Source organism: Coturnix japonica, chromosome 2, assembly GCF_001577835.2.
Source record: "Coturnix japonica isolate 7356 chromosome 2, Coturnix japonica 2.1, whole genome shotgun sequence".
NCBI lineage: Eukaryota > Metazoa > Chordata > Aves > Galliformes > Phasianidae > Coturnix > Coturnix japonica.
Genome location: NC_029517.1, coordinates 28500705 through 28511541, shown reverse-complemented (window position 1 = coordinate 28511541; position 10837 = coordinate 28500705). Strand labels below are relative to the sequence as shown.

Sequence of the window (10837 nt, the reverse complement as noted above, 5' to 3'; positions counted from 1 at the left end):
ACATGTTTCTTATGTACCTGAAAAATATGACGTGGAAGAAATTCTGTACCAGTCCAGGTAACCTCTCCTGTATTTTTAAAATCTCCAGATAAGTGTGTAGTGATTTAAATCCCAACACCTTAAAGCAGGTTTTCAAACTGAACAGGGGGTGGAATTGGAAAATACTGCAGGAATTAAGAGCAGATTATCTGGCTAAGGGAAAGGATTGCTTTGATGTGCGTGTCTTTCCAGCTTTCTCTGTAATTAAGAACCAGGAAAATGAACTTGGTAATGGAACCACTTAGCGTTGGGGCCACGGTAGTATTTAGTGGGTAAAATCCATTCTCACTGCTTTGTGCTAAGAGCTCCCTGAGCATATATTGTTATCCAGGGAGCCAGGTGCAGAATGGCAGGAGTTTTGTCCTGTGCAGCTGCTGCAGTGTGGCCTCAGTTTGTGCCATGTGAGCTTTGTCAGCCTGCAGGTGGGCAGCCTCCCTGTTACCTGCAGCATTTACTGATTGCAAGCAGAGGTTGTTCTTCTGTCAACACTGTGTTAGATCGGCAGGCAACGTCTGGTGGCTTCCAGCTTGGACAACGCAGGCAGCCTCACATGGGAGCCTGCCGGGGAGTGTGGTGGGAGGCAATGAAGGCGAGCATTGCCATCTCACTGCATTCTGGGGTTTGATGAGCCAGGACCCAAACCTCTATGGAACCTACATGCCTGCAGAAAGGGGAAGGTGCACAGAGGTGCAGTTCTCTGCAAGGGATCGGCACAATCTTCCATGTTCTTTATTAGTATTATTGTAAAGGCCTCCCTAGCATCCAGCATGGGCTGTAGCTGAAGGCAGCAGGAGGCAGGATGTGCCTCACAGCACAGCTGCTGGGAGCCATGCAGGGGGCTGGAGGTCTCATCTGGTGCCTTTCTGCTCTCTATTATCTTACACTTAAGCCATGTCAGTCCTGTTTGACTGGCTCAGGAAGTCTGTACAGGCCTAGTAGGTAAGCAATTTAAGACCACCAGAGGCCACTACCACGCACTCTCAGAAGGATATTATAATATATTAATGAGTTTTTGGGAAGGGATGAATACGTATCCAATGTATTGCATATGTATGTCTTAACTGTTTAAATGTAGAACTTTGGGAGGGTGCACTGGATTTGTCACATCACCCATACTAACACCACATTAGAGAGTTTTCCTCCTGATTTTGGCTGCCAGGTGCTATGCATGGACAGCACCTTCTTCAGAACAACCTGAATGTTTGTGAAATGTCCTGAAAATCTCCATGTGTGTGTTGGCAAACATGGTATCCTGTGCCACAAGAAAGAGCAAGAAAAGTTATATTCCATGTCGTATCATGTGATAAAGGGTTAGTGACAACTGTGGCCAGTAGGGGGAAAAAAGATCATGATGGTGTTATTTTAGTCAGATAGTAACTTCCAGTTTCCAGCTCCATTTAAGTGAGATACCCTTCACAGGATGGTAGTTGCATCGCAGAAGCTCATTTGCCAGCAGCCTGTTCTCCCATCAGCTCTGAGGGGCAAGAAAGTCACATGTTGGCAGGGTTCTATAAGGGGCAGGGCTTGGGATCCATCGATACAGATGATGGATTAAAGATAATATAACAGTTATCAGCTAAGTATGAAATCAGCAGCGAGTCAGCAAACCAGCGTGGAGCTGGGAGCTGCAGTTCTTTGTTTCGTCTGAACTTCCAAACATAGTATTTTGGTATTACTCCTCAGTCTTGGGTTAACTTCACTTTTGGAAGTGACAGAACTTTGCTCTCCTATTTAAAACAAGTTGGCTTTGACCCACAGAGCATGTTTATGACATTCAGTTTGCTATAGATTGGATTCTTTGCAACACTTCAGTAGGGCCTGTCAAACTACTGATGTTGGTGCTGGTCAGCCAGGAGCTGCCAGAAGAGTTGATTGCAGCTGAGTTTTGCTTGTTTTCATCTCTGCTGCAAAACTAATTTTGGTCTCCTCGTCCAGCTGCCAGTTCTTCTTGCAGCTATTGGAACAGAATCATCTTTGAGACTGGAGCACTAGGAAATTGGCCCCAGGGGCTTTAAAAAGGGACTGCAGAAGGAATGACAGACAGCTGATCAGACAGCCTAACCAAAACCATGTTATTCTCTTAGGAAACCGGCTAAAGTGATGGAGTAATTTGACTATAAAACAGAAAACATCATGAATTGGACTCAGCAGTCTTCTGGCTCTTGTGCACAATGTCAGATAGTTAAATTGCCGTTTGGGAGTGCTGCTTCCACAGAGGCATTGTTAGATGGCCAAGAGGCAGCATTACAGCTCTAAGGAATCCTTTCTGGATGTGGCCTGGCATATGAGGCGGGAATGCCATAAAATGCAACTTATTTCCTCTTCCTCTACCCCAAGTACTGCAATACATGCAGGCTTTGAAGGGAATGATCTAGGATGCATAGCTGTAAATTGCAGCCCCATACCTATAAACAAGTTTGAGCACATTCACTCTGTTCTCATGTGCTTTTTAGTTACTTTAGTAACTCAGTTTGTGACCGTTTCTTTTAAGTTACTGTTGGAAGCTTAAACCTGCTCATAGTAGACCATCATAAGGATAGAAAGTGTCCAATAATCCCTTAAGTAGGACAAAATCTCTGCTGCAGAACCCGTTTATGGCAGCTGTGCTCTAGAAGTGAAACATTTAGTTGTTTGTTCTCCAGGACTGTATTTAATAGTGAAATATTCCGCTAATATTTTTGATGGAACTCAATATTTTTCCAAACGGAAAGGGATAAATAGAGAACAAAAACTCAGAGTGCCTTGTATATTGTCAGGTGCCCGATGTTTTTGGTGTCTTTGTTATCTCAGTGCAGACCTATTATTGGCAACCACATGCATTTCCTGACTCAAGGATCAACATGTGCTGCTTTTGGTTCTTGTACAGCGTGTGCTCTTTGGTGAATATTGTTCCGCATTTTTACAGTGAAAAGAAAGTGGTTTTGTGCTTCCCTCATGTAGCCGACATTTAGGATGTCCAGCCTTTTCCCATAGTAACATCGGAGATTTCCAGTCTGCCACCAGCAAAGTTGCTGAATACTTGGTGCCATTTTCCCCCTTTCTTATTCTCTGTACAGCATTGCTACGACACCAGCATCTCATGTGATGGCAGACAAGGGGTGCCTTAGTGCAGAAATGCATCAGAGGTCAGAAATGCTGCTAATGCTGCTTAGGCTGAGAAAAATGCAGCAGCACTGGTTGGACAGAAAGGCTGAAGTATCTGGGATCAAACCTGCACCTCGCCAGTCTCCCCTCAAAGGGATGCAGTGTGGTTTTACACATTGTTCCAGGTGCTTTAAATCCAGCAGTTCACTTTTCAGCTGAGTGCTCTGCATTTAGCAACAGATCCTCCTGCTGGAAGATGCAAAACTTGTTTCTCACATCTCTCATGTGACCCGGTAGGAGCAAATCCCACTCCCTGCCTGTGCAGGGAAGCACAGAAGACAAAGCAATCTGTGTAACACAGGGGAGAAATGTTGACCGGCCTGTTGGTGTTTAAATCTTGCTGTTCTTGCTCTTCTCCCTCTGTCATAAGAGCTGTTCTTATCATCTTGCAGGAGGGGAAGCCCCAGCAGACAGCCTGTCGCATGACAGCGTGTGGTAGGAGCGCCCAGCCTCACTGTGCAGAACAGACTGAGCATTGCACCAGCACTGTGGGTGCTGCTGTAAGAACACAGCCTTGGGCTGAGCTGCTCATAACTGCACTTTGTTCTTCTACTTGGCCATTCTTACCAGGGAAACCAAGCAATTGTGTGTGAGAGCTTCAGAACTGGGGAGTGTATTTGCTTGCAGTGTTAGACAGCTCATCTGCCTCTTTCAAGTGCATGGGGAGGTTTCCTGTTCACAGCCGGAGCCCTCAGTCTTTGCCAGCAGAGCTCTCAGTGCTCTCAGTGCCCTGCTCAGCCCTACAGGGGGCAGTTTGTTGCCCATGTTTTACTTTTGGACTGGCCAGGCCTTAACATAGGATTAATAGGACTTCCCTATGTGCTGCCTAAGACATCTCTAAGGAAGGACTTCTATATTCGGGTTTACTAGTCCAAGAGCTTTAAAAATCCCATTTCCCCTCTTCTGAGAGCATGTGACTGATAGAACAGCCATCCCATCACACAGACTTTGCTTTCACAGCTCATTTCTCTGCTCTTCTGCTTCCAGGAAAGCTTTGCTTCCCGTTGTCCATCACTTTGCCTGCTCTCTCAGTTTCTAGTTGCCAACCTGCTCTACAGCAACAGACTGAAATGCAGCAGTCCTGAATGGCTCAGTGAATGGGATTCCTGAGCCTCAATCTACGTTTTCCTGATCTAAGCAACTGCAAGTAAGTTCCACTGACAGTGCCCTACAACTCTGCATTTTCCTGTCTCTCTGTAGACGTCTGTGAAAGCTCCATTGCTCACCTCTCTGGCTTTTGCTCGTTCTTTCTTGTTGATACCCTGAGCTTTACAGTCTGAGGTTTACCTCTGCTCAGCTCATTAATTGCAGCACCTCTTCTGCCGCAGTCGAGCTATCTCACTTCTTCCAACTGCATACAGCAAAACTGCAGTGCACCTGGCTACTGCAGCGCTAACTTAGAAGACAAAATTGTGGTGTTTTCTGAGGCTCCCGTTTATCTCCGTGTTAACTGCTCACTTTGAGACCTTCCACTGCTGCCGGCATCACAGGGAGGAACGAGGGCAGAACCAATGTCAGCTGCTACGTACCCGGTCGCTTCCCCTGCTCGTGCAGCAGAGGGAGTTTCTCCGTCACGCAGCCACTCGGCAGGTTTTATGTCAGGGTGGAGGCCGGTCACAAGTGCCATCCCTCACAGGTTGGTCCTGGGTCCGGTGCTCTTCAACATCTTCATCATTGACACAGACGATGGCATCGAGTGCACCCTCAGCAAGTCTGCGGATGACACCAAGCTGAGTGGTGCCGTCAATACATTGGAGGGAAGGGAAGCCATCCAGAAGGACCAGGACAGGCTGGAGAAGTGGGCCCATGGAAACTTTATGAGGTTCAACAAGGCCAAGTGCAGGGTGCTGCACTCGGGTTGGGGTAACCACAGGTATTTATAAAGACTGGGGGAAGATCTCCTGGACAGCAGCCCTGAGGAGAGTGACTTAAGGGTCCTGCTGGACGAGAAGCTGGACATGAGCCAGCAGTGTGCACTTACAGCCCAGAAAGCCAACTGTGATCTGGGCTGCATTAAAAATGGGGTGGCCAGCAGGGAGAGGGATGTGATCATCCTGCTCTACTCAGCTCTTGTGAGGCTCCATCTGCAGTACTGCATCCAGGCCTGGGGCTCACAGTACAGGAAGGACATGGAGCTCTTGGAGCAGGTCCAGAGGAGGGACACTAAGATGATAAGGTCCACGTAGTACATGTAAAGAGGATGTTGTGAACAGTGATTTTGGTCTTTCCAGCTTCAGGAAAGGACAAACATTTCCATGGAACTGTTTTTGCCTTGGGACCTGGGTGCACTTGGTGGATGATGGAGAAAGATGGGGATGTGTAGTGTGTACAAGGCACATTACTGCAAAGGGTTAAGAGACTAAATGAAAATTTAAGCCAGAGGAAAGCGTTCTAATTCATTACTCCATCACAACCTTATTTATTGGAGGTGTCACAGAACAACTAAGATATGAAAGTTCAGAATCAACTTGAGGTCTAAAGAAATAAAAGGTCTATGGGTGGTGGTCTAAGAGGTATCTTTCCTATTGTGAACCTTTTGGCTTCAAACTGTTCCAACTCTTCAGGCGTTAATTCACTCCTCGGTGTATGTAACTTGTCTGATGTAATAATGTTGGGGACCGCAGAAGGCACAGATGTTACGTTATGTCCAGAGGCACCACCAGCAGTCTGTGCAGCTGAAGTACTGCTTGCACCTGAGTGGAAAGTTCCTGTTACTGCATTAGCAGTTCCGGTAAGTGGAGCGGTGCTTGAAGAGCTTGAAGGTGGTGCTGCTGCAGCAGAAGCAGAACTTCCAAAGCCTGAAAACCCAGAAGTTCCACCACCGCTGGTTGTTCCAGAAGTTTTAAAAGAGAAGGAGGCCGCAGATGGAGCTGAATTATTGCCAAACCCAACAGGATGGGGAACACTGGGGGAGGACGTCACACCAAAGGCAGGAGGACTGGAGACAGCAGCAGAGCTCCCCAAAGGTGAAGTGTTTCCAGATGGGACACCAGAATTTGTTTTGAAGGAGAAAGTGGAAGCGTCGCTGCTGCTGTTCACAGGAAAGCCTGCAATTATGAAACGTATAAGAATGGTCAGAATGGGTGCACCTGTGATACTGAAACACTGCTGCATTTCAATGCTGCAGAAGAAAATACATTTAGAATGGGCACAGCCACGATACTGAAACACCGCTGCATTTCATTAACGCAGAAGAACATTTAAAAACATCCATTTATGTGCTGGATCTTTATGCAGAAAAACTTACTTGGAAACCCAAAGCTTGAGGCCTGCTGTCCTCCAAATCCAAGAGAAGGTAATGGCTGAGTGACCGCATTCTTTAACTGAGATAGCTTAAAAAATTCCAAATACATAAATGAAAACTACATTCCAACACAGGCAAGTATCTTTCAAGCAATGCTTAACGTGAAAACATATGTGTGCCATCCAATTTAACATAACTCACACAAAGTTAATTAGACTGATCACAAGCAATTGCAGCTGTAAGGAAAACGTTTTCAGGCTATTCTCAGTCAAACACCCTAGAAGCATAAATCTGTAGACTGATGGTAAAAAGTAATTGTAAGGACAAAAGCTCTTGGAGCTCTCATTCTCATCTCATCTTTTCTAATCTGTTTCATGAGATCCGTATCACTGATGTGGCTCAGTCTGCTCTCTGAATGCAGAAAAACCATCTGTGCAGAAGTCTGAATCCCTCCTCTTCACCTTCAGAACTGAACAGAGCAAGGCAGCCAATCACATCACTGAAACTTCAATGCACTTCATGCAGATGCCACCTAAATTGACTTAAGCCATCTCCCTGATCACTTAATATTGGCTTGAGTTGTTCTGCTGGGTTTCCTCTTCTGACGCTCCTGATTCACAAGTGTTATATGACCAAGACACAACCTGAAAGCACATGTGGCTTACAGTGATAATTTTCCAAAACTGAGATCCAGCTACTGCGTTGTTATCATGGAATCAACCTAACTCACTCCCTTCCTTAGTTAACTAATGAGGTTCATTTATAATACAACTTGCAAAGAACTCATTCATTTCATGAATAGAGAAAGGTAGATTGAAGAACCTAAGCCATGTTCATCTGACTTGCAAAGTGCTCAAATATTCACTCAAACTCTTCTATCACCTATAAAAAACACACAGAAGCAGAGACAGTGCAGATTTCAAACTGCAATTACTCCCTTATATATGTTCCTCCTTCCAGCCCTTCCAGTTTGTTTAACGCTCCCAGGAGCACCCTAAGACTACTCTCAAGATCTTCATGCTGCCCGTCAGCCAGACCCTTTCATGTCAGATGTTTTCTTGTGGCTGCAGTGCCAGAACAAAACACACCATGGTTGAGATTCTCAGAACGGTTCATGTATCTACCGTTAGAAATGTCACTGAATGTAGGAATGAAACATTCTCAAGCCTCAGGTATTAAGGCACAAACAGTGATGCACAATCACCTATATTTCATAGTAAATCTGCATCCTAAGATGTTCAAAGCAATACCTATCACCTACTTCAGTAGTAAGAGTGCAGTAAAATCCTTTGATAACAGCAGCAGTATCTATGGGAAATTTGCAAGATGCCTTTACTAAAAGCAAGGTCGCATATTACAACTATCACACCTTAGAAATGGTTTCATTAGCAGCCTTTCAAACAGAAACCAACGTTGGTGACAGCAAGACAGATTAAAGGGCTCTGTCTAAGAAACTGAGAGTTGTAAGAAAAACCTTCACTCAAGAATTAAGAGAAAAGCAAATCAGGAACAGAAATATTTTACCTCTCCTTAACACTTACCAATGACGCTTTTCCTGAGGTGTTTAAAGCCTTCAGCTCCTGCAGCCTGCTTTTCCATTGCTGCACTAACTGACGGATTGAGTTTATCTAAACATGGAAAACACAAACATGCTTTTATTAAGCATTAAAAAAAAATAAAGTAAGATAAAAAGAACTGGTAAGATTTTAAACATTTCCAAGAGCTTTCTAAATTGAGACTCTATCACTATTTGCCAGGGTGCTGGCAAAAGAATATAAAATACACAAGTCTTACATGTCAAAGACTAAGCTTTTCTGCTCCTGTTTTATTTTGAGTCCATCCACTTATGCACTCAACCCTTAAGCTCATGCCTCAGCTTCTAGTGCCTTTTCAGAGAGACAACGGCCATTTTCAGAGCTGAACACCTCTGAATATTTCAGCAGCATCACCCTAAAATCTTTAGCTTTGCAGAAATGAACTTGCTTAATTTACATCAGTCCCTTTAACTCAAACCAACAGACTGCTGCACAAAACCTACACAGCAATAAACAGTAACTGTGCCTTGGTAACTGTGACTGAAGTGCTACATCAGAGAAGCGATTAATATTTTCAGATACCCAAACCTGAATGTCCCACACTAAGATTTAGTAGTAACAAAATCAATCCATATTCCAAATGCCTGTAACAGCGAGGTGCTGAGTATTTGTATTACAGGATTTCTTCATTTTTCCAAGAGAATCTTGCACCACGAGCATCAATAAATCATTTGTGTCAAGTCACATGCTAAGAGATCACATCGTTTGCTGTCAGCTCTTATAGAACAGACTGGAAAATTCAGGCTTTGCCCAACTTTGTGAACAGAATCTCGTGCTTTGGGTTTTGCATTTTGTACCTGCGTGACTTGTGAGCCCTGTGTCATGCAGTTATCAGAAAGAAGAAGGTAGAATCATAGACCTGTCTGAGTTGGAAAGGACCTTTAAAGCCATCTGACCCAACTCCCCTGCAATGAACGGGGACACCTACAGCCACATCAGGTTGCTCAATTATGGCAAAACATTCAGGCCAGCAGTTCTACCTACCCTGACTGCACCTACATAGAAGGTCAGATTTCAGTACTTACGTAGTTCTCAGTGTTATTGTTTGCGACGCAGTTGTAATACTCCAGACGCACCTCCTCAGGTGAGAACTCTTGAAAACCTGCAGGGACGCAAACAATCAACAGGCTCCAAAGGAAATACAACATACAAAACCACCCTCTAGAGTTATAAAAGAAACTGCCTTTGCTGCACCACCTGTATGAGCCAGTTATAGTTGGAGACATAAGAAGGGCTCCTGGCAGAACTTCGGAGGTGCGGACACAAAATAAATACCATCATCTGCCGCCCCTACTTGTTGCATCACAAGGCACCACCTGGCAAACAGCCCCACTGAGGCACAGCAGTGTGAACAAGTAGAGAAATACATTCTAAACAACAGCAGCACTAAAAACGTGACCTACCTGAGACATTGGGCTTCTCTTTCATAGGTGAGTAACACGAAAACATCCACTGTCCAGAGGATTCCCAGGTTGCCATGTCTTTCTCTATACAGTCACTAGAAGACAGAACACAACAACAAAAGAAGAAATTACGCGGTCAGAAGCAAAAACGCAGAAAGCAAAGTCAAACTCAAATAGCCAAAGCCATTCCAATTCATTCCAAAGGACACTGCACAGGGGGAACAACTGAAGTATTCAGCTGTCTGTGAAAGAAATAACAGTCCCTCTGCTGGACACGCAGATATCCCTGCAAAGCATTCTGCTGTATCATCAAACTGCAAGTGAACCACAACAGGTCGTTAAGAGGAACAAAACCACACAAGGCTTTTTTAATCCCTGGGTGGCAAACAGTGCCACAGGTTTTTCCCTGAAGCCGTTAGATCACAATAACATCGAAAACCTTCTCGTTACCAGCTCATTTTGCAATATGAGCAAAGACAGCGTGGTATTAAAAGCAGAACTCAGTAAAGAGGGATGAGAAGAGTTCTATATTTCTTTCTTTGATTTTGCTGAACAATCAGCATCACTGAAACCCAAACTTGGTAAAAGCACAACGGAAGCTACAGCAAAAGAACGAAATCCAAGTGGCTGAAGTGCAGGTTAAACTGCAGATCACTAAACATTAATTGCAAGTACTTCGGATGTTTGTGACACAACAGACATTTACATTTCAGATCAATAAGCTGTTAAATATTCTCCTAATATAACCACTGGAAATAACAGCTCACTGTTAACAGCCCATCCAAGTGCAGCCCAAGGGGCGGGGCGATCACTTACAAAAGCCTCTGTTCCTCCTCGCTGAATCCATCCCCGGAGCCGCCGCCGCTCAGCGCCGAGAATCTGTTGTGGGCGAACACGCCGCTCTTGTTGCCTGGTGACCCGAAACCGGCTGCACCGGAGAACCCTCCTCCATCGCTGCCGCCCCCCCACGCGCTGTGCTTGAACACAGGGGGCTGGATAACGTTCGCGTATCTCTGGCTGCCGGCTCCCCAGCCTCCTCCTCCTCCTCCTCCTCCTCTGGCGGGACCTGACGGACACACGCGCTCCCAGAAGCGGCACTTGGCGAACGACCGCCTCACCTCGCCTCACCTCACCAGACGCAGCCCCAACACGGGAGCTCTGTCTCTTCTCCCGTCCCTCCCCCGTTACCTGCGTGCTGCCTCCCGCCGCGGGGATGCTCGTTCCAGCACCTGTCCCCGAAGCGGCACCGTCCCTGCAGGAAGAACTGACAGATCGTCATGACCGACCGCCGCCTCCAGCCGCTGTAACCGCCGCGCCCTGACGTCAGAGAGCAGCGCCGAACTACGGCACAGGGCCCGCCCCACAACCCGCCCCACAACCCGCCCCTCAGCGCCATGGCAGCGCCTAACAGC

The 10837-nt window shown here is 45.9% G+C and overlaps 1 protein-coding gene across 1 annotated transcript; it reads right to left on the bottom strand.

Moving 5' to 3' along the window:
• Positions 1–5575: 5575 nt before the first annotated feature.
• On the bottom strand, positions 5576–10759 carry NUP42 (nucleoporin 42). Its single transcript, XM_015853692.2, has 7 exons — positions 10614–10759; positions 10242–10491; positions 9426–9520; positions 9048–9124; positions 7969–8055; positions 6431–6515; positions 5576–6230 (listed from the first exon to the last, which is right to left on the bottom strand). Exons 1-7 carry the CDS (start codon positions 10702–10704, stop codon positions 5659–5661), a joined length of 1257 nt encoding a protein of 418 aa, XP_015709178.2. The 5' UTR covers positions 10705–10759; the 3' UTR covers positions 5576–5658.
• Between the last annotated feature and the right edge of the window lie 78 nt (positions 10760–10837).

Bases quoted from the DNA above. Each gene is read 5' to 3' on its own strand.
- NUP42 (XM_015853692.2), bottom strand. From the start codon at position 10,704: ATGACGATCTGTCAGTTCTTCCTGCAGGGACGGTGCCGCTTCGGGGAC. The intron at 10,492-10,613 runs GTAACGGGGGAG...TGTGTCCGTCAG, and splicing joins CGGCGGGAGGCAGCACGCAG to GTCCCGCCAGAGGAGGAGGA. The intron at 6,516-7,968 runs GTAAGTGTTAAG...GAATTTTTTAAG, and splicing joins CCTCAGGAAAAGCGTCATTG to CTATCTCAGTTAAAGAATGC.